Below are 24,150 nucleotides of genomic sequence, written 5' to 3'. Positions count from 1 at the left end.
ATAGTTGGAAAACAAATTATCATCTAAAGGTGGATGTCATGACTTTATCACAGCTCAAATGATAGGAAATGAAGAAACAAAAAAGACAGCACAAGGTTTGACAACTTCAGGTATTAATGGTTTTTATTGGTATTATTTACATTAAATATATGTTATTTCAAATAATTGAAAAAGTTTGTAAATAAATATTACAGTAACATGACAGAAAAAGACAAAAAAAAGTCTAGCCACTAAGCTACTTGACAAAAAAAAAATACAACTTATACAAAAAGCAAAACCAATTTTAGCTGCTTTACAAGAGCTTAGTGTTCACATCTGAGAAAACACCTTATATAATTACCAATGCTTCAACCCTTTTTATTATAGTCTATGTTGCACCAACCATATGGACAAAAACAGATTGGCTGCTGTATATTCTGAACCTTCTTGCTTTGCAACTGATCCAATCAAACTTCCAAATCAATCTGTAATGACAAATGTGGATCCCTCTTTAGTCTTTCTTTTCAATGACAAGATTGCTTTTCATATCTTTTATAGTGGCTTTGGAAACAAAGTTGCAGTTCCAGCCAAGAAATCTTGCTTTGAATGGTTCTTGGAGCTTTTGCAATCTCATGCAAAGTAGATATCTTACAAATTTCATCATATTGTAACTTAACTCCAATGGCTCGCATTTGTAGGTAGTGTGTTAGATAAGGAACATGAGATTTTGTGCAGTCTAGTTGAAAAAATAGGGAGACTTCAAAACTTCTTGAAGATCGAATTCTCCTCGTTCTGGTACAGGAGGAAACTTCAATTCTGGAAAAGTCTTCTCAAAATACTCCAATAACTGCATTCAGGATTAAACAATGAACTCTCATAAACAGCCAAATCTCATTTTTAATGATAAATAAAGTGAGTCAATTGAAGAGCAACATGCATCAAAAAATACAGAGAGAAAATTACGAGGCCAGTGCAATGACTGATTTTGTCAAGTAGAAAGTTAGGTTATGCAAACACAAAAAGTATAAAAAAAAATCCCACAAAAAAGGAGAGTTTGACTGTATATGATAAAACACAAATCTGTATAAACAGGAGTATAATGTGGCATTTAACTAAATCGAAAAAAGTTTGTCTAAATGAAGATACTTTACATTTTCTAATATCGGAGCCTGATAGAGTTCAACAAACTTTTCCCTGAGTATCTTGTTCATTTCATCGACATCACATGCATGTGTCCAATAAGAATCATGCACCCCTGCAATTAAGCATTGGTTTACAAAACTTGAATTCATAATACAAACAAGGAAACAAGAACACAAAAACAATAAAATACTTTATCTTGATGAATGTGTTATATAAATATAAATAAATAAATCAGTGCGCACCTGCAAAGCTCATCCCTGCTTTTTTACAAGCAACTGCAGTCATCATCATGTGACAACCATCAAGAGAGTGAACAAAATTTGGAGGAAAAGCTGTTCTCTGCCTTTTTAACATGACCTGCAACAAAAATGTATGAAATGTGCTCTTTAGTTTAAACTAAAATTGTTCTCAATAATAATAAAAAGTTCCAAGGTGTTTTTATTATTTATTACTTTAAATATCACTTATCGTTTTTTTTTTTTTTTTCCCCTTTAAGCCTCTGCCTAAAGGGGTCGGGTTGTGTTAAAAAGTTTGTAGAAAACACATAAGTTTATCAAATTTAGATAACAAGGATTAGTTTTCAAGTGAAAGATCCACTATATCGACTTGGGTGTAGTGAAAATTCAGTGAAGGAACTGATAAAGAAGTTAGTTAATGGGTGTAATTTTCATTTTGGAACTTCAAATTTAGGCAAATAAAAATGGGGCGAGTCCGATCCTATGCTGAGATACATAATCATTATGTATCTTACAAAAATTATATAAATCAAATAGAATCATACATAAATCAATCAGTAGTTACCTTATCGGTCTCCCGTTGTAATGTCAATACCTGAAGGGATGTCTTGATCTGCATTAAACCCAATTCGCAATATTAGTGATGTAAATAATTTCACAAACATCTACCAAAAAAATAATTTGCAAACTAACTACATCTGGATTATTCGACTTGTAAAAAAAAAAAAAAACAGAAAGAAAAAAGAAAGATAAAATTTAGGCTAGTGTTACGAAAATTACCAGATGTCTTCCAAATTCTCGGTAAGGCTGTACTACAGGAAGCCCAAGGGGAGTGACCCATCGCACTGCTTGGTTTGTGGAAGCTATCACCTACTCCATGTTCAAAATTCAAGCATTACAATGACTTAGCCAACTCATTGTAATGTTATATAACAAAATTATTCATACCTTTGCACATTCGCCTAGCCAATTCATAATATGTTTTGCATCCTCAAACACCTCTTCTAAGGCGTTGCCAGTGATCTAAAAAACGGTGAATAATAAGTAAAATGATAAAATATTTAGAATTGTCCAAATTCAACTCCTATCAACTTCTCTTACTTTTGCAGCATAGCAGGAAGCAGCAAACAGATCATTATCATCCTCAAACACACGACGCTCCTTAAGCTTCCTCTTAATCTGGTCTCGGGCCCCAATATATGTCACTCCATAGACCGATGTCATCACTGTCTGCTTCACCAATTTTCGGTCCACCTAATGTTGCCATTTATGAAAAATTTAGTTGATATAAGAATAAGACCGAGGTTGACAAATGAATATGCTTACATATCCAAAAAGAAAAAAATAAAATAAAACACTTTGTATACAACACACGAACAAGTCAACGAGATTATATATCGTAGCTCTAAAATTCCCTCTAGTACTATTTTCCAGTATACCACAGGCCACAGCAAAACATAAATAAAAGAACTGATGCTTTGAAACTCAAAAGTTAAAAGAAACCTGGCTGATCAAACGTCTAGCATGCAATGCGTGTGGATAAGATTTGGGATCTTTCAATGCATCATATTTCATGATTTCAAGTACTCTGCATCACAATACCAAAGTTAACGACATCAAAACAGTACCCCTAGAACAAATTTTAATGATGGTGTCAACATAAAAATTGGTTTTGGGTGGAAATACGCAATTCAGTGCTAAATGCAACAACTTATATATAAGCCTTTAGGTAATATTCACTTATCAATTAAGCACTTAATTATTTATCCATAGGCCCCCCTAATATATTTTAAAATACTCTGAAGATCTTTGGAGATATTCTAATACTTGGTTTGGTTTCACTAGGGTCAAAATTAGAAGGCAGCAAGAGTCACTTGCTTTTAATTCAAACATTGTTCAGAAGAATCAGCTAGTAGCTTTTAGCCTTCACTATCATAATCCATTTTCATTGATTAAACTTTATTTATTTGATTAACAATTTATAAAGTCTTGCCATAAAATAAAACAGGTGCCAACTTGTTCACAGTCATGTATGTATAATGCCCTCATGCACATGAATGCACCGTGATAACTACCTGGCGGCAATATCTGAGTAAACATCAGCAGGCTGGTCTCCACCAACAAGATTGACTGAAGTAGCTCCCAACTTCAAACAGAAAAATTTCAGCAAATTTTTATAATGCAGAATAGAGATATATAGTATAGAATGAGAGATAGAGAATAAGAATACAATTTTTTCAAGTCAAAAGTGCATAAGATAAGTTCACCATATGTTAGAGCATATATGGTTTTTTGAATGAAAATGATAAATTCAAAAACAAACAAAACAATGCATAAAAGATTTGTTTTTTTTACGTAAAAGACATTCCAACTAAACATTTATCAAACTCAAAACTCCCACCGCTGAAATAACAAACAAAGCAAACCAAAACTCAGAAACAAATAAAAAACGAAAGAAAAGTATTACCATGTCTCTACCAAGTGCTGCATAGTGTTGTAAGCCATTGCATGAACCATCCTAGCAAGTATGAAAAAGAACAAATTGAAATGAGAAAGAAATACTAAAAGCATGGGTCGTGCTCAATACCTTCAAGTATCAACTTTATCAATCACGCATCATGGTAGGTGACTAAGAAAAATCAGAGCAATATTAATTTGCAATACAGTTCAACATCTTTACTTTAATAATTTCTTTATTTCAGTAATTTATAAATAAATTATTTCTTTACTTCAATAATTTCTAAATAAAAAGTATACAAACTTTGTTGAGTTCCGCAATCGAATACAGGTATAATATATAAATATAATAAATATACAAAAAAAAAAATTAAAAATCTCACAACAGACACTTGAGTAACACACATATAGTATAATATTACAGGCGTTTCTCACAAAAAAAATAAAATAAAGAAATACATGCTTCATCCATATGAACATGTCATCCAAATATAATTCAAATTAAAAGGCCTTCACTTTCTTGCTAACACGTTTAGTTCTGCAAGAAATGATTTAATTGTTTTCCTATTTAGATGAAAAACTTCAACTAAAAATGGTGTTTGTGTGTGCGTGTGTGTGTTTATCCCCAAATATCTATTTTTAACATCACTGCAAAAGTACCTGGTGTACAGGCATATGAGAAAGGGTAGTCTCAGGAGTGGGGCTTCTCAACGCTTCAGCGAGATTGATACATGCTGCCAAGCACTGAAAAGGATCCTCTGCTTCCAACCACCACTGCTTTCCTTCAAGAGGCCTGTCTGCCGAATCGAAAATATCATCGAGGTGCTTCTCAGTGAATGCTATTCGACCATCAAAACTTAACTTGTCCACACCACCAACAGCATACAAATTTGCCAGATGTATTTTCAACCAACGCAAGCCTGACTTCCCCAGAGGACGTCCCTCTGCAAACTCAAGTATGCCTCGACATAGGTCAGAGCCAAGATGGTTCAAATATGGGTGCATAGGATAAGCACGCCCTCGGAAATCAAGATTGTGAGGAAAGTAGAAGCATTCTTCTTCTTTCATCTTTCGTGCAACCTACAGCAAAAAAGCCAATACAAAAATAATATAAGCAACTTCTTACGGAAACCATTGGATATAACTCAGTCTATTTAGGATTAGAAGGCTTCTTACAGCAAGTTTAAGTTCTATATCACATCGCTGTGAATGTCTCTCATTATTCTTCTTTTTGTCATTTTTAACTTTCCACTTCCATTTTCGGATTTCTGCTTCATCTTCTGTGTCTGGTTCCTCTGGGAGGGGAAGCTTTAGAAGAAAAGGACAGTCAATCAAAAAACAATTGGAAATGAAGAGGCATTAATGAACATGACCTAGATGGAATTCATTTGCTCACTTCCTAGACGGGATTATAATTTTTTTTGTCGAAGATAATCTAGTTGAAGATGATTTCTTTAAGTAGAATGGACTAATTTTTTAAGGAAGGTAGAAATTCAATAAATAACTTAGCAACAAGTTTGTTTGGTACTCACATCATCACGATCCACTAAGCCAGCCAGGCGGCCTCCATTAGCCCATATTTGATCAATCACGCTGAGTACACTTTTGTTCACCCTCCATTTGATAGCGCCAAGGGTATTAAGGGCCTGAACACAATAAATCTAGAATTAATTTCAAGAAGTATAAAGTATTAACTTGGAACCATGAACTGAGATGCAAATGCACAGACAATACAAAATCCAAACCTCAAAAACAGGGTCAAGTTGGTTCTTGGGAGCCCTTTTTACAGCATCACGTTGCTGCTTTGCTCCATGTATTCTCATAATGTATGATGGCAAAAACAAGTATGCTCCTTTGTCATACCTACCAAGAAAATTGCAATATTATGGGAAAACAAACAATTTAAAAAAAAAATAAAAATAGAAGAACTTCGTCACAACTCATTAGTAGAATTTGTATGCCAATATGATCCGATTAAAAATTAAACTTAGTAAAACATTGGAACAGCAAAGTAATATGCTTGAACATATTTTTAAGCTAACATACAAAAAATTCAATGATTTAAAATAAATTGAAAGAGAAAATATTTGAATAATATGCGTCATACCCTGTCCAGGAGTTCGGTGGAACCAACATCGGCATGTACGGGATAACCATGTGCCTGGCCTGTTAAAGTAAACACGTTTTGTGAATAGAGCCATAAGAAAGCAAAAAATTGCTTGAATGTATAGCAGTGTTGTTAAATAGCGGCGCTATAGCATAGCGGAATCTGAAGATATTGCTACTGCTATTTTCCACAATCTAAGATTGTTAACACTGATGTATAAAGCCATCAAATTTTTCTAGTAACTTACTATAGGAAATGTGAACATGAATTTAAGTACAAACAAATCCTTGGAGGATAATAGGTAGATGACTTACGGTTTTTTCAAGGCCCTTCTGTATTATAGGGTCACATTCAATAACGCCATATCTCCTCCTTCCATTGCTAATCAAGCAAAGAGACTCATTATTATTTAATAAAGTAAAAAAAAAAAGTTTAAATTTACAGATAATGATTGTGAAAGAGTAGTATCAATCTCACGGTGCATTAGCTGAAACTGTCTTCAACGTATGCTTAAATGCAGGGTAAATATGTGGTGGATCACCATCTCCAAATTGATTGGCAGGTGGTTGTAAGTAAGCTGTTTCTATTAACAGTTGTATCAAACGAGAACCAACCTGGAAAATGCAGTAACTATATCTCAACAAGAAACGAATAAACTTTCCATGTTCATAGGTACAATACAAATATTACAAACCTTTACTTGAGCTTCTTGTCCCCAAGGTTTCGCCTGATCTCTTCCCCGAACTATCCCCATAGCTTCGTGTTTCTTCTGCCTTTTTATTAAATTAGCAACTATTTTCCTAATTCTTTTCTCCTCTTTCTTAAGTTTCTCCTTCTCTTCAGCTGTCAGGTTTACAGGTGCAGGAACAGATTCACTATCAGACTTCTCAGTGGTTGTTTTCTTCACCTCTTTCTTCTGCAAAAATCGGTATATCCTACCCTAATCCACATATAAAGGTAGAGTTTCAGTTAATGAACACTTGGATATTGTGAATTCGCTCTAATAACATCAAACTTGAACAATAAAAAACTTGTAATTGACCACATTATTTACTAAACATAAATCCCATTAACCGCACAAGATTACTCGTAGGATCCATATAAATTAGCTTAATTAGATGATATATCATTTGTTTCAATCAGAATCAAATGCTTAAGATGAAGCACTTTTGAATTAATTCTAACATGAAGCTATGATTTATAGCCTTTTCCTCCAAACGTGATTTTTACACTCAAATTTATTGTTCAACTCAAATTCACATGAACATATCCAAACATAAATCATTTTACCTCAAACTCACATTTCACTAAAATTAACTTAATCAAAATCTTGTCACCATAGAACCAAACACTCACTAAAGCAAATGACAAAGGAAATATATATATATATATATATAAATATAATATAAAAGCATAAAACTATTTATTATATTGAACATAATAGTATATAGAACAAAAGGTGCATATAATAATTGAGTTCGAGCAACCGATTCATTCCTCTTTGTTCAATTTATTCTATTAACATTCACATGTTATTTATACACAAAAGCATAAACTATACCTCATGTTCAATGGCTTCACCTATTTGAGAAGCAGCTTGAATAACTCTAGTACTACCAACACCATTACTATTGGTCATCAACAAACCCATCAACTTATGCATAGTGATAACAGCCATCATATCAGGTGGCAATTCATTGAAATAAGGAGCATGACTCAACCTAGTCCTAATATCTTTACAAAGCTCTTGATCAGCCTCAATTGCATTCTTCAATGGTTCAAACCAACCAAGAAACAATGATTTCATATAAGGCAAATTAGGTGAAAGTTTCTGTTCACGCATATCTTCTAACAATTCTTGATACTCTTTGGCTGCTTCTTCCCATGCTTCAGTCTCAATCTGTATCTGTCTCTTCCTAAGCATTTTATACTTGTAACTATTATTCTTGTTCTTAGGTTTATCTAATTGAGGCGGCTTTTTCTTTTCTTCTATCACTAATTGATCTACCGAACAACAATCATCTTCTGTATCAGTTGATTGAATAGCTTCAGCAGCAGCACTACCGTAAGTTCTAAAGTGATTCAATGACATTGAAGAAAAACCAAAAGGGTGTTGACAAAACGATAAATTGGATCGACCCAGTTTGTGTTCTGATGAAAAGATGCCAACTTGACTGAAAATAAAAACTGGATGCTTCGTTTTTTGGGGCAAAATTTTCTCGGGAAAATTGGGGTGGTCAGAAAATCTGAGTGATGTAGATGATTGGGAAGATGAATTGAATTTCTTTGAGGAAGCTCGTTTGGCTAATTTGGACCACATTTTTGGTGATGCAATGGAAAATTGAGATATAAGAGAAAATAATTCGGGATTTTCCCGAGAAAATTTGAGGCTATGGAAGATTTGAAGGGTTAGTAGTGGTAAGTAGTAGCAGCCGCCATGAAAGTAAAACCCTTCATAAACCTATGTTGTTTGTCGTGTCGTCTTGCTTTCGATTCTGATCCGGGTTTATTTTTCGGCTTTTTCTAAAATTAACAACCACTAACGGTTTAGAAATCAAACCGAACCGGACTGAACCGGCAGTAATATAATTTATTTGAAGACTCGGCAAATGAAAGCCCTAAATCCCCAATTTGATTTCAGTTCCTCTTCAAGTTTCATGCGCTTACTTCTTCAGTCGTGGATTCAAATGAAAATTGCACACGGAAACAAAGGAGAAGAAGAAATTAAAGTTGCAGCAGCAGTGATGTTTTGAGGAAGAACAAACCGCAGAGAGAGATAAAAGTTTGCAACATGTTATAAAAAACAATTGGGTTTTTCTTGCACAACCCGGCTCATTAATACTCACAAACCAATCTTTTTTTTTTTTTAAAAGAATCACTTTTTTTTAAAAAAAAAAATTCACTTTAAAGAATATTACATCCGTTTGTTATAGCTTTTAAAAATAATCAGAATCTAAAAATAATCTAAAAATTAGAAGCTGATAAAAGTAGCTTCTTAAAAAATAGATTCTTTTTAGAGGAAAGCGAAAACAATGGTCAAAAGGTAGAAATATTTTTTAGACAAAAATATCCTTACATAAATTTTAATATTCCAATAATATCCTTGTGTTACCCTAGTTCTATATAAGACTTCCCGCCTTAGGGGGTGTATTGGATTGAGATTTTAAAAGACTTTTTTGGCAAAACAAAATCCTAAAGATTTTAGGGGGGTGTATTCAATTGAGATTTCAATGGATTTTAAAAGACTTTTTTATGATTAAAAAGTCTTGTGGTATTCAATCAAGACTTTTATAAAAGTTAAACAAATCTTGTGGTATTCAATTAAGACAATTATGATTTTTTTTTTAAGGCAACAAAATCTGTAGGTATTCAATTGAGATTTCTCATACTTTTTAAAATGTCTATTGGTATTCAAAAGTCTATAGATTTTTATGACTTTTTTATGGAATGGATTTTGATAGACTTTTTTGTTCAAATTACACGTAAAATACTTTTCCAACAATCCCACTCAAACCCTTGAGACTTTTCAGAATTTTCCAAGACTTTTCTCCAACCGTCAGGACTACCATCATCAGGTTCTTTCTTACAACTTTGATCAATTTTTTCATACGGATCTGTCTGAAATTTGTTCATGCTAGAATTTTTTCATATGATGATTGATTGTGTTTTTTTGATCAATTTGATATGATGATTTTTTCATACGATGCTAGAACTTTGATTGATTTTTTCATAGAGGTTCTTTCTTAATACTTTTTCCAAAAAATTTTCATATGATGATTGATTGTGTTTATTATTATACTTTGATTGTGTTTATAAGGGATTGGAAAAAAACACTATATGAAAAAATATGCCAGCATTGTTACGGTTCTAGAGACAACTTTTCAATTTTTTCATATGATTGATTGATTATGTTTATGCACTTTTTATGTTACGGTTCTTTTTCTTTTCTTTTTTTATATATCATTGTTATTATTTTGATTAAAAAAAAACACAATCTTTACGGTTCATTGTTTTTATTTTATATATTATTGTTATTATTTTGATTCAAAAAATCACTATTATTACTTGTCCTTTCATTACAATGTTATTTATTAGGTTTGATTTTTCTATTAAATTATATATTATATCGGTGTATAGTTGTTATTACACTTTCGACAATTAGAAAATCAGCTATCAAATAATTAGTTTATTATATGTATATATATTAGCGATCAAATGGGAGACTCGCAAGAAAATAATAGAGGAAAAAGTAAAGACAAAGATTATGTAACTTGGACAATGGAGGAAACCAATGAGTTGTTACATCTCTTGGTGGATGCTATGAATAGGGGGATGCGTGATGCTAATGGATCACTTAGCAAACAAACTGTAGAACGGTTAATACTTCCTGAACTAAATGCTAAGACTAGGTTCCCTAAAACTTATAGTCACTATTTGAGTCGGATGAAGTGGTTTAACTTTTAAGAACCAATATAACATGATGTCAATATTTATGCGTCACAACTCTGGTTTTGGATGGGACTCAATTTCAAAAACTTTCACCGCTCCTGAGGAAGTATGGAAAGATTACTTAAAGGTGAGCTAAGTTCACAATCTTTTAAACATATCTAATAGTTACAATTTTAGTACTTTATAATATTTGCAGTATATTAACAATGTTTTTTTTTTAGTCACACCCAAGTCACAACAAACTTCGAGGAAAGACTATGATTGATTATGAGAATTTAAAGATTGTTGTTGGGGGGTGGAGTTTCTACCGGGAATAATTCCATAGCGGTAGATCCAGATGATATAGATGCAACAACTTTAGAGCCAGAAAATGCAACAACTTATGAGCCAGAAAATAGAAGTGTTGGGATAGAAGAATTTTCATATGATCCTAATAGTGACACATTTGTACCTCCAGATAACTATGAACCACAATATCAAACTTCAGAATTGCTATAAAAAATTTCGTTTTTATTTGCTTTATTCAAACTTTAGAATTTATTTATGTAATAAATAAAAAGTTAGAATTATATGCACCAAAAAAAAAGTTATCATCCTTTTTATTCACTTTTGTAATTTTTTTTGCTTAAAATTCAATGAATTCTTCAAAATCTTAAAAAATTCAATTAGTTATTCGAAATCATAACAATCTATAAAGTAGTTTGAAATCTGAAAAGTCTGTATTGTAAATCCATCAAAATCCTGTTTAAGAATCTTGATTATAAAAAGTCATTTAAAAAAAGTCATTTACAATCCCACAAAATCAATAAAATCTCACGAAATCAATAAACTTTAGAATCAAGATTTCAATAAAATCTCACGAAAATCAATAAACAATAAATTCTAAATGACTTTTTACGTGGAGAAAAGTCTTGGAAAATTCTGAAAAGTCTCAAGGGTTTGAGTGGGATTGTTGGAAAAGTATTTTACGTGTAATTTGAACAAAACAGTCTATCAAAATCCATTCCATAAAAAAATCATCAAAATCTATAGACTTTTGAATACCAATAGACATTTTAAAAAGTATGAGAAATCTCAATTGAATACCTACAGATTTTGTTGCCTTAAAAAACAAATCATAATTGTCTTAATTGAATACCACAAGATTTGTTTAACTTTTATAAAAGTCTTGATTGAATACCACAAGACTTTTTAATCATAAAAAAGTCTTTTAAAATCCATTGAAATCTCAATTGAATACACCCCCCTTAGACTTCCCGCCGTCTTCTCTGAAAAGTGTTCCTCCATTGATTCTTGCAAGTTCTGAAGATTAGCAATTCTTTGCTTTTCTATATCATTTATTGCAGCATTCTTGTATATGTCGGTTTCGGTTTGCACTGTAAATTTTATTTTGCAATGATTAATACCTCGTAGTCTTGTAGACCATGGGTTATGTGTTATACTGGTGTGTTGGCCTTGCCCTTTGTATGATTCAGTGCTTCTATTATTTGGTCTGTAATATGTAGTTGCTTACCCACTTCATAATACTGTTATCTAATAAAATATTTGATGCATTCAAAAGAAAAAAACTAACACTATGTTTTTAATTTTGTTCTTGTGACTGAAGCCTTGTATATGTTGCAGTTTTGTTTATGGTCAGGAGGTAATGGTAGCTGCTATTTTTGTTTTGTTTGGTAGTTTTGAGTGATTTGGTTTTCGATGTTTTGTTATGAAGTAGGCTTGTTGTGTTTTTGTTTATTGCGTGGTCTATGGTTTTGTAGTTATTTAGAAGGTTGTGGTTTTGTTTATTTTTAGGATGTTGTGACTTTTGTATATCACACTACATTAGTAATGTAATGTGCCAACGATATCCACTAGCTGGATAATGGATGCTTATATGCTTATCAACACTGAAATCTCAATCTACTGTCTATACTATTCTTATTCTTTTTATCTAATAAATTGTGAGTTATGTTTATGTTTGATAAATATTAGAATGGCACCCAAAAAGGATTTAAGAGGTTCCGAGGGAGATGTAAAAGTTTCTGCAAAATGGGATGACCGAGAGAAACTTCAATGATGGAGATGATAATAGTGTACCTCAATATGATGAATGGCAAGATCCAACACAGGAAGACATCAGACACATAGAAGAAACAAGAAATGTCATTAGAGATCAATTGCCTAAAAGAGGACAACACTAAAATTTTATTTGTTTTCAGGAGACAAATACAATACGATTATAATTTGTGTTGCTCTTTTTATGATTTTGTGTCCTTTCTGGTAATTTTGTGATGAAAAATCACATTTATATATGTTGTATCCGAACAAATAAAAAATATTTTTTTTATAAAATGTAATTTTTAGCAAGGTAAACAAACACAAAATAGCTTCCGATTTTTTATAAAATCTCTAAAAATAATCTCTAAATTATTTAATGTCAAAATCACTTATTTTTTAATCTATAACAAACAGGCTCAAAATCCGGTCTGGTCAAGCATGAAAACCCGGGAGCACACGAACCGGAAAAAAACCGAGCGAATTGGCGCCAAACCGGAAAAAACAGGTGAACCGGTCATGTTTGGCGGTTGAACGGTTCTACACTTTTTTTTTTGCTCGTCAAAACGATGCCGTTTAAAATATTTTTTTAATCGAAAACGAAATCGTTTTACTTTTTTGCAAAAGATGAAGAATTGGAAAAGTTTTTGTTATGTTCAATGTTCACAGTGTTCACAGATTTCACGTAGTAATATTTAAAAAAAAAAAAGAGAAGTTAAATCTGAAAAATCTATCAAAAAGGAGGAAAGGAAAGAAGGAAAGGATAAATCATTTTCTTTGTTGACTTCTAAAAGATTTGTTTACATAACATTTTAATCGATGGACAAAACTTATGGACAGTTCCTTAAATGCAGTTTTTGTTGTTCCCCAATTAAAAAACAACACTTGTATGGGCTTAGAAAGAGATAGTAACAATGAAAGAAAGAGCAGCTGGTCTACATTAGAGGCGGCGACCGGAAAAATGAAAAGGAGGCTTTCAAAATATGTATGGGCTTTCACAATTACTTCCTTTTATTAATTTAAATGGCCCTTATTGTTTCAATAATTAAATTAAATAAAACAAATAAAATGAACCGTGAATTGCATAAATGGTGTGAATTTTTTTGAACAATTTTTTATGTTTTTTATTAAGTGTGAAATTATAAATATTTTTTTTAATAAAAAAATTATAAATATTATTATTATGTAACTATTAGTTTTTTAACTATTTTTTGTTTTATTATAATTTTAAACATCAGTTAAATAATTAAAAACGGTCCGATTCGGTTGAACCCCGGTCTGATCAATTGAACCTTGAGTCGGTAAGCTTGTCAGTTCGATGACCAGTCCAGTTCTGACAACCTTGCTATACATAAAGATGATACAAAAAATTTTGGTGTGTACTTTTCATAATACCAACAATATTTTTGACTTTTTTTTTAGCAACAAAAATCTTTTATTAACAAACTCACCATAACATAATGTATGTCTTTTTTTTAGCAACAAAAATTTTTTATTAGCAAACTCACCATAACATAAGCCATATCTTTTTTTTATTATTTAAATAAGTTTGCATAATAGACACATACATGCGCGGAACGCGTCTTGTCAGATCGCTAGTAACCAATTAATTTAGTTGTATATATTCAACCATCCAACAAATAAGTGGGAAACGAAGTGGGTTAGAGAAGTTTTTTTAATAATGGGTTAGAGAAGATTCAATTTTTTTTTTTGAAGCATAGAGAAGATTCAATTGAATGCCACGTAAACAAACTCTCCAATTGAATGCCAACAAAGTGGATTAGAGATTTTTTTTTAATAATGCATTAGAAAAGATTCAATTGTTTTAGAAAAAAAATCTTTGTTTTAATATTTTTTTTTAATAATGGGTTAGAAAAAGATTCAATTGTTTTACAAAATAATAATAATAGAAGATTCAATTGAATGTCACGTAAGCAAAATCTCTAATTGAATGTTACCTAAGTAATTTCTATTAAAAACTAGTTTGGACACTCGTGCCATGCACGGGTTAGAATTTCGTCTAAATTAATTATTTAAAATTATTTTAACTCATCACATAGTATATTATCTTTATCTATAAACTTTTAATTAATGTCACATATTGTCGACATATTTTATTTTTATTTTTTTTTGGTAAACTAAAGGTATACTCCGTACGCAACTGCAGAGACTAATCTAGTCGAAGTAACTGTGATTTATTTAAGAGACTGACATATCAATCTCAACAAATATTTCTACATATGCACCCACCGGGAACCACATACTTTTTTTTAACTATAGAAAAATAACATTTAGACAAACTTAAGACATTTGTAGATTTTATAAGAATTGAGCCGAATTTCCTAAAAAAGTAGAAAAAGAGGGATGAATAATTTAAATGATAAAAAATGAGGGTGAAAAATAACTCATTTGACTGTCAAATTGTATTACAATAAAACAAACACTATTATACATTATTAAAAACCTCACTATAAACTACATTAGTGGTCTCATTGCACATTTGATTTTCTTCTTCTAATATCAACATCTTCAGACCCTTCTTTGATGTGACTCTATACAAAGTGATGTATAATTGTCCATAAGTGAATGTCGCTTTAGGAAGATATATGCCGACATGAGAAAGTGATTGACCCTGACTCTTATTTATTGTAACTGCAAAACGTAAGGTCAATGAGAATTGTCTTCTCGTAAACTTGAAAGGTAATTCAGGGTCTCTTGGTATCAAATTCAATCTCGAAATAATGATTTTATCACCCACATTTATTTCCAGTAATGAAGGTTGCACCAATATAATATATTCCAAGAAAACTGATGATTAGCCTAGTCTCATTGCACCACCCAACATTCTCATCAATATTCCTCATCAACATCACCGAACATTCAATTTTAAATGTCAATTTGTGATTTGGAATGTCAGAACACTTAATAATATCATTTAAGAAATCGGTTGTGAACCAATATTTTCATCTGATTTACAAACTGAATCATGACTAATATATTCTTGCTCACTTATGGAACCAACGATAAAAGATAATCATTAACACGCTCGACTGCATCCAAAGTTGGGGCAAATATACCACGCTCTTTAAAAAAACCAGATTTCTTCACATTTTCTAATATATATATATATATATATATATATATATATATATATATATATATACACACACACAAAATACGGGAACGCAATGGATCGGCTAAATCTTGTATTAACAGATCATCAGGAATATTCAAACCAATTTCTCCACTCTCATTTGCATATCTATTTCCATAACCGATTGAAAGCGTTCATTCGAAAAATATTTTTATTTCTTAAACGCATATTTTTATTTTTTTATTTTTTGGTTTGAAAACGCATATTTGTTGTAAGCTTCAAAACTTTGCAATGATTCCATAGCTTGGACGAATTGACGGCGGCTGCCATTATGTCAGTAAGTTTAACAGTTGCATATAAACACACTGTGAATATAAACACATAGCAGAAATACACACCACCATCAGGTATAACCTTTCTATGGCACCTGATGCAAGCCACGTACCACCAATCAGACCCGATGTCAGTAAGTTTAACAGTTGCATACACAACATTCAATGAATCCTGATGAAAAAATAATTGTTAGCAATATGTTAAAGAACTTGGAAGTTTTTGCAAATTTAAATTATAAGTATTGCTTTTGAGACAAAAGTTTATATATATTAAGTTCATTAGCATGTGCCCTTAGAGAATATGTTTTTCATTTTCTTCGACATTAAAAAAGTTAAAAAATAAATAATAATTACTTACCACAGGAGAATTCAACAATTGAGAAACATAAGATATACATATTGATGAGATCCAAAAGATAATAACCTCTTCTTCAGTTCCATAACATCGCTAATTTCAGGATTGAAGACTATCTTGGTAGCATTTTCTATGGTAGAAACTTTCTTAAAAAAAATTGTGATGCACGAAAATAATAATATAATTGACTTTAAAAATTATTTAAAATTGAAACAATAATTATATGAAAATTTAAAAGAATTAGAATTATTTGAATTTGAATTGTTTCCATTATCCTCTCTCATACAATGGCTTCTATGAGTCATATCTAGTATCATCAGTTTATTCAGCTAATGATGTTCCAATCAATGTAACCAAACACTTCTCCTTCCTAGATTTTAGCAAATGCAAAGTTCTCAAATGAAAAGGGTTCACTTCAAATTCCAATTGAATCACAAGAAACAGATATTCCTTTCCAATTCGTTTGTTAGATCCAATTACCAAAACACCAGCTTCTTTTCAAACCACCTTTTCTTTTCAGCTTAATAATTTAACTACTAATTCTGATTTAAGTGATTATGATGGTGATAGTGGACTTACCTTTATCATTGTACCTGATGAATTCACTGTTGGAAGGCCAGGACCTTGGCTTGGTATGCTTAATGATGTTTGTGAGAACGATTATAAAGCGGTTGCAATTGAGTTTGATACGCGAAAGAATCCGGAATTTGGTGATCCAAATGATAATCATGTTGGCATCAATTTAGGTAGCATAGTATCTACAAAAATTATCAATGTTTCTGATGTTGGAGTTTCACTTAAAGATGGTTTTGTTCACCATGCGTGGATCGATTATGATGGTCCACGAAGGAGAATCGACATTCATTTAGGACTTGCGAACGAAGAAGTTTATCCTATCAAGCCTATCTTCTCAGAGTTTATGGATTTGTCACCTTACCTGAATGAGTATATGTTTGTAGGATTCTCAGCTTCAACCGATAACCACACACAAATTCACAACATAGTCTCTTGGAACTTCACTTCAAATAGCCAAGCTTTTCTTCGCTACCCTTCATCTGAAACATGCCAAGGTAAGATCATGCTTGAGAATACTACAGGAACAACAGCAGCTACCGATAAGAACTCTAATAGGAACAAAATTCCGCGAAGCTTTTTGATTTTTGTGGCTGCTGTAGTGTTGGCTTTGGTTGTTTTAGTTGGTTTTTACTTTATCAGCAAACACAGAAGAAGTGTTTCTAAATCAAGGACTTCTATAGAGGAAGATATTCATAGGCCAAGGCCTCCTAACAAACCACGTCGCTTCGCTTTCTCTGCAATTTCCTCTTCGACTAGATCATTCAGTGAGATATAAGTACTTGGAAGCGATACTAGAGGAGTATACTACAGAGGAAAGCTTAGTAATGGAAGCCAAGTAGCTGTGAAAAGATTCTCAACTGAATTTCTCAGCACACACGGATCCGATAAGAAGCTTGTTGAAAGAAATCAAAGTCATTAGTCATGTTCGTCACCCGAATTTGCTTCCAATAAGGGGATGGTGTCAGGACAACAATGAAATCATTGCAGTCTATGATTTTGTCCCCAATGGAAGCCTCGATAAATGGCTATTCGGAGCTGGTGTTCTTCCGTGGACACGCCGGTTCAAAGTCATCAAAGATGTAGCCGACGGCTTGAGTTTCTTGCACAGTAAACAACTAGCTCACAAGAACATGAAATGCAGCAGTGTGTTTCTAGATGTCAGCTTCCGAGCTGTTTTGGGAGATTTTGGATTTGTGCTATTGGGAGCAGAATCAAAACAGTTTGAGGCAGTAGTGTGTAATGGTGCTGATGTGTTTGAGTTTGGTGTGATTGTGTTGGAAGTGGTTGGTGGAAGGCCAAGGGTGGAGGAAACAAATGAAGGAAATTCGGAAGAGAGGAACCTATTAGATTTTGCATGGAACTTGCATGAGACTGATGAGTGATGAGAAAGTGAAGCTGGTTGATAAAAGAATGGGATCGTTGATCAATTTGCATTATTATTCTTGGGGGAGTGTAAAGATAGGTTTGTGAATATGGGATAGTGCAGGAGAAATGATGATTATAAAGTTTTCATTATCAGTATGCTTTAGCATTTCTTTGGAACCTTCTTGTTATGTTGTGTTATTTTGTAAGTGAAAATTGGTAAACAAGGGAAAAGAAGTATATTCTATTCTTCTTTATGATGTTTGACAGGAAAAATGAGCCTGATATGGATCTAACTCAGAGAATATAAACTAATGATGAATCAAATTAGATTCTCTTTGAAAACATGGTGTATTCACCCCGAACAACATGCACTTAATCTCCAATAAAAGGAGACAAAATGTCATATTATATGGCAAATGTGCACAAGTTAAGAAACTAAAAATAGGAAAATAATATCATTGTATTGTATTAAATAATCTGTTTTTAAAACTATACTTCAAATTTTATTGATATGAAGCATCTTTAAATACAAAAATTGATAACAATCTCCTAAAACAGAATATCTTAAATTCTTAATCCACTACTAAAACACTTCATTATATTGGTCTCTTTCCATAAAACACTGGATTGTTGGAATTTAACTACTATCCACATAAACACTTGAACATCTTTTAACAACTTCCTAATCCACAATTCTTCATTAACTGCTTCAGCTGCTGCTAGGAACTCTTGCCTCTGCTGTTAATTGAGAAACAATATCTTGCTCTTTTTAGCACCATGAATACATTCCAGAACCAAATGAAAAACAGTAGCCAGAGGTGCTAGGCATATAATCGATAGATCCAACCCAATCATTATCTCAGAAACCATGAATATCTTGTAATTCCATTGTTATTATATCTCAACACTCGTTGCTACATTGAGAAGCTCCTCACTAGCATAATGCAGAAATCTTGAAAGGATGCTAACAGCCTGACGTAAGGCACCTTAATTAAGCATCCAACTAAGCGTCGTCCATATTCTTCTTCAACTCTTCTTAGGCGTACTTTTCTCGTATAGCAAGAATCGAGCCATTTCCATCAGGGTCCTATGTTCTTCCTTTTACTCACACTATTCTGCTGCAATGAGTATGGAGCAGTGAGTTGATATGTAATTCCACCCTCTTCACAATGCTAATTGAATTTTTGAGGTTATTCAATTCCATTATCTGATCTTAACACTTGAATTTTTTGCATCCACTCTGATTTTCAACCAAATTTTTGAATTTACAAAAAATATCAGCAACTTCAAATTTCAAAAATTAAATCCAGCATAACCTTGTAAATTCATACATGAAGAGTATGTAATATATGCTGAAGATCTGTATGTATCAACTGCAACCTTCTCTGCCTGATTAAAATGGCACATACTCTAGTGCCAAACTTCGGTATCAGAAATTGATTTTAAAACAGCAGCTTCCTCACATTGCAACAACTCTAATGAAAATCTTTTTACCTTCATCGGTATACTGAACAATTCTTAGGCATCAGCAGATTTAATCACACACATACTATTCTTAAAGATAATGTATGACCCCTTTTCAAGTAACTTCCTACACTTAATAAGTTTTGATGGAATTATTTTCTGTTAGGGCCAGAGATAGATATTTCTCTGTGTTGGACCTTTCCTCTGGAAGTAGCTACTAATAGAGAGATGTTCTACTACTATTTTCCTTTACCATAATATACATATTTGTACCTCAAAGGGATTAAAGGAAAAGGGCTCAAAGGGGAAGTTGATCAATGAATCTGACTAACAGCCTGATTGAAGTATGTTAATTAAGAATCCAACTAAGCTTCTGTAAGCTTCTTCAACTCTTCTAGACCCATTTTCTTTGATAAGCTTCTCATTCTCATCATGGGCTTGTTTTTGCTCATATTGAACTTCTTTAGGATCTCATCATCTCAGCATACTTCTTTTGACATATAAGGATTCCTGCAAATAATTTTGCTTAAGCCTACATTACCAAGAAATATGACATCTCTACAATATCAGTCATTGTAGTTAGTCTGTTAAGCAAAAAACTTCTAGGCATATTTTTCTCATATAGCAAGCATCTGCATCACGGTCCTAGTATTACTTTCACTCACCATTCTGCCGCGATGAGTAGGGAGCAGTGAGTTGAGGTGTAATTCCAACCTCTTCACAAAGCTAATTGAATTTTTTTAGGTGTATTCAATTCCATTACCTGATACTTAAATTTTGCATCCACTCTTATTTTCAACCCAATTTTTGAATTTACAAAAAATATCAGCAACTTCAAATTTCAAAAATTAAATCAGCATACCCTTGTAAAAGTTCATACATGATTAAAATGGCACATCCTCTAGTGGCAAACTTCAGTATCACAAATTGATTTTACAACAGAAGCTTCCTCACATTGAAAGGACTCTAATGATAATCTTTTAAAGATATGAACAAGTCTTAGGCATAGCAGATTTACTCACACACATACTATTCTTAAAGATATTTATGAACCCTTTTCAAGCAACTGTCCTACACTTAATAAGTTTTGACAAATATTAGGCCAGACACCAGAGAGAGGGTAGGATGGAAATATTTTCTGTTAGGGCCAAAGATAGATATTTCTCTGTGTTGGGGCTTTGCTCCGGAAGTAGCTGCTAACTAGAGAGATCTTCTACTACTATTTTCCTTTACCATCAATAATATACATATTTGTACCAAAAAGGGATTAAAGGAAAATGGCTCAAAGGGGAAGTTGATCAATGAATCTGAGCACGCAGACTCTCATATTTGTATCTCTATAAGTCAAGGATTATAGCTTGCCTACATATTATTTATAACCATTAAAAAGGTTAGTGCTGGAACAGAATCCTTGTTAATACTTGAGGGCTTAGAGATCACATGGGCTCCAACCGAATCACTCCCTAGCTTAATAAAAATCTGAATGTATCCGAGACATGTTTAACATCTGAAGCAACCAATAAGTAATAAATCAATGCCAGTAAGAAATACAAATTCAAGGACAGAGAACATAGAAAGAGTTTATATAATATGCCGAGAGCAAAAATTTCAATTTTAATTGAGGAAGAAATAAATACTTAGGTATACTGGTTTGACATAAAAGGACATGATATTGAAGCTAGAACATATGTAAGCAATGTATCCCATTGAAAACTTCAATAACGAGATCTAGAATCAGTGAGAACAGAATCCTTGTTAATACTTGAGGGCATAGAGATCACATGGGCTCCAATTGAATTATTCCCTAGCTTAATAATTTTTTTTTAACGTATCACAGACTTGTTTAATATCTGAAGCAACCTAAAAACATTAAATCAATGCCAGTAAGAAATACAAATTAAAGGACTAAATCATGAGGAAGAACTAAATACCTAAGTCACGAGGAAGAACTGTTTCCGATATGATTACCCTCTCAGCCTCTTATAGTATCTTCTGCTCCTTTCTGTTTTTTGTTTTCAAAAGAAAGTGAGTAACAAAAATGAACATAAGAGAAGTAAGGCAACCAAACACAAATCCATATAAAAACTGATGCACTTTCCATTACTACCTCTAATGACCTGAAGAGACAAGACTGATTTTTATCCTACACAAGCTGTAGTACCTGCATTGACTCTGACAATCAAGGTAGTTATGGATTCAAACAAACAAAAAAAAATATATCTTCTCTCCAACATATCATTAATCACAATTGCATAATAAAAGAAAATAGAAACTCGGTCAAAGCTGAAACAGTCGAAACTAGGAAGAACTTGACGAAAGTTTTGTTTGGTTAGTACCATCCATTGGCGGGCGGTGTCAAACCTCCACAAACCCGATAAAAAAAATTACATACCTACCTCCATAAAATGAAACCTATATAGATCACCAACAAATTAGTCAAAAGTCCAAACACCAAAACACAATCAAGAACATAAATCATCAACAAAAAGAATACAACAAATAAACAAAACCCACAATTTCTGAAACAAAAAAAAAAGAAAAAAGAAAAATCAAATTACCCAAATTAAAACGACATAACTAAAGTATCAATTTTTATAACCTAAAAATAAGAAAGTTTAAAACTTTATACCTACCTGAGATGTTCTCCTTCTCCCCCCAACAGAACAGATCATCACATCAGAATTTCATAATAAAATAAAATAACAATTGAAAGGAAGAAATATCTCACCTTTGACTTACCCATATAGAAAGCATCTATATATTATGTCAAAAAATAACAATGGAATATTACCCTTTTTCCTTAAACAAAAAAGGGTAAGTTTTTATAACCCAAATTAAAACGACATAACATAACTAAAGTATCAATTTTTATAACCTAAAAATAAGAAAGTTTAAAACTTTATAGAAATGAAATTGAAAACTAACGAGCCTGAGAAGGAGGAAGTGGCAATGAACTCACCTATATCCATATATAGAAAGCATCTATATATTATGTCAAAAAATAACAATGAAATCTTACCCTTTTTCCATACCCATTTTGATATAGAAAGCATCTATATATGTCATATCTGAAAAGGAATAATAAGAGAGAAATAATTGTGAAAGGGTTACTATAATCATCATCATCATCGAAGTGACATCAAAATTTTGATTTTTCTCTTTCTCTCGTTTTCGATGAGTTGAGCGGTGTTCTGATTCCTTCGATACTCAAGCAACCACAATTCACCATCTTGAATGATTCGATCCATTAAGCGTAGCATCGGGGTAGAATATATCATTCGTTGGTTATTGCTTTTTTTGGGTGCACGAGGAGGTGAAGGAGTTACCGACGACTGGGACGATGGCGATGAAATCGGAGTGCGCGGTGATTCCATGAAGAAGAAACAAGAATCAGAGAGAGCTTTCAGAAAAGAATGAGATTATTATTATCAGAGAGAGAGAGAGAACAGAGCAATGAGAGAATGAATAGTTAGGATTCCCGGATTTGGGCGCTGGTTATTTATAAGGATAAGGACGTGAGATGCACGCACTCAACAACGGTAATATTTTTTTTTTGTAAGAATAAAATTTAGCAATTACTTAGGCGGCGTATATTTTTTAAAAAAAACATTAACGTTTTTTTTTTTAAGCAAAAAAAAAAAAAAAAATTAACGTTATACTAAATAAAAAGTAGTATTGTATTATATTCCTGTAGACTTAATAATTTATAGTAGTATTTTTGTAAAAAAATATAAAATAATTTATATTATAGTATTGTATAAGATTCCTTAAAAATTAACGTAGACTTAAATGAATTTTTTTTTTTTATAAAGTTTTTTTTTTAACCAAACAAACTTAATTCATATCATTAATTAATATGTTCAATATATAAGAGAATAATTTCAAATCTATGGAAACTAGCTCAAACATTGGCCACCCTAGCAAGAGTATGAGCAACCAAATTCGTTTGTCTCCTAATAAATTTAACCTCAAAGTTTACATAAGAAGATGACATAAGAAGAATAATGTCGTTCACAATTAAACTAAATTCCGAACTGCCCCGTCTTCTCGAATGGATAGCGTCAACCAACAACTTTGAGTCACTTTCAAATTGAACTCGCTCAAATCCTCGATGGATAGCCTATTTCATAGCATGTAATAGTGTCAATGCTTCGCCTTCCACTATGGAATAAAAAAGGCTACTACCATTGAGTCAAGTCAGCCACAAAATGTCCATTGGTATCAGAAAAGCAAAGACCCATATAAGTAACATTTTATCCATAATACAAACGCGGCATCAACATTACATTTTCTCCCACCGAACCGGCCTAGGATCCTCAATAGAAACAACGTTATGACGCTGCAGTTGGTGGACAGTAAACCACTCATTCCAGACGACGAACGCCATGCTTCCAACTTTGCTCGATGACTGAATATTGTCATTCCAGATCTTGTCGTTTCGATTGTGCCAAATGCACCAAAATAACGATGCAACCCGTCCTATCATTGCACTGACCTCGTTTCTGCACATTCGAAATACCCTGTCTGCGATAGTCCCATGCTGGTAAGCTACATTA

At 32.4% G+C, this 24,150-nt stretch overlaps 1 protein-coding gene, 1 long non-coding RNA gene and 1 pseudogene across 4 annotated transcripts; 1 reads left to right on the top strand and 2 right to left on the bottom strand.

Moving 5' to 3' along the window:
* Positions 1-71: 71 nt before the first annotated feature.
* Positions 72-8,726, bottom strand: LOC123914391 (DNA-directed RNA polymerase 1B, mitochondrial-like). Its single transcript, XM_045965522.1, has 19 exons — positions 7,484-8,726; positions 6,617-6,862; positions 6,400-6,536; positions 6,237-6,303; positions 5,923-5,981; positions 5,561-5,678; positions 5,348-5,461; positions 4,992-5,123; positions 4,476-4,895; positions 3,826-3,876; positions 3,434-3,504; positions 2,862-2,946; positions 2,460-2,612; positions 2,307-2,381; positions 2,139-2,228; positions 1,924-1,971; positions 1,365-1,479; positions 1,131-1,234; positions 72-826 (listed from the first exon to the last, which is right to left on the bottom strand). Exons 1-19 carry the CDS (start codon positions 8,240-8,242, stop codon positions 716-718), a joined length of 2,955 nt encoding a protein of 984 aa, XP_045821478.1. The 5' UTR covers positions 8,243-8,726; the 3' UTR covers positions 72-715.
* Positions 8,727-15,922: 7,196 nt separating this feature from the next.
* On the top strand, positions 15,923-18,401 carry LOC123913532 (annotated as a pseudogene).
* Positions 18,402-18,572: 171 nt separating this feature from the next.
* Positions 18,573-23,066, bottom strand: LOC123915845. 3 transcript variants are annotated; one of them, XR_006811989.1, is made up of 3 exons: positions 21,702-23,065; positions 21,526-21,596; positions 18,573-21,101 (listed from the first exon to the last, which is right to left on the bottom strand). It is a non-coding gene; the product is annotated as an uncharacterized LOC123915845 (long non-coding RNA). The 3 variants fall into 3 exon arrangements; XR_006811991.1 differs by having other exon boundaries at positions 18,573-20,104; XR_006811990.1 differs by having other exon boundaries at positions 18,573-21,596; positions 21,702-23,066.
* Between the last annotated feature and the right edge of the window lie 1,084 nt (positions 23,067-24,150).

Source organism: Trifolium pratense, linkage group LG3, assembly GCF_020283565.1.
Source record: "Trifolium pratense cultivar HEN17-A07 linkage group LG3, ARS_RC_1.1, whole genome shotgun sequence".
Taxonomy (NCBI): domain Eukaryota; kingdom Viridiplantae; phylum Streptophyta; class Magnoliopsida; order Fabales; family Fabaceae; genus Trifolium; species Trifolium pratense.
This window is presented reverse-complemented; position numbering and strand designations above follow the sequence as displayed.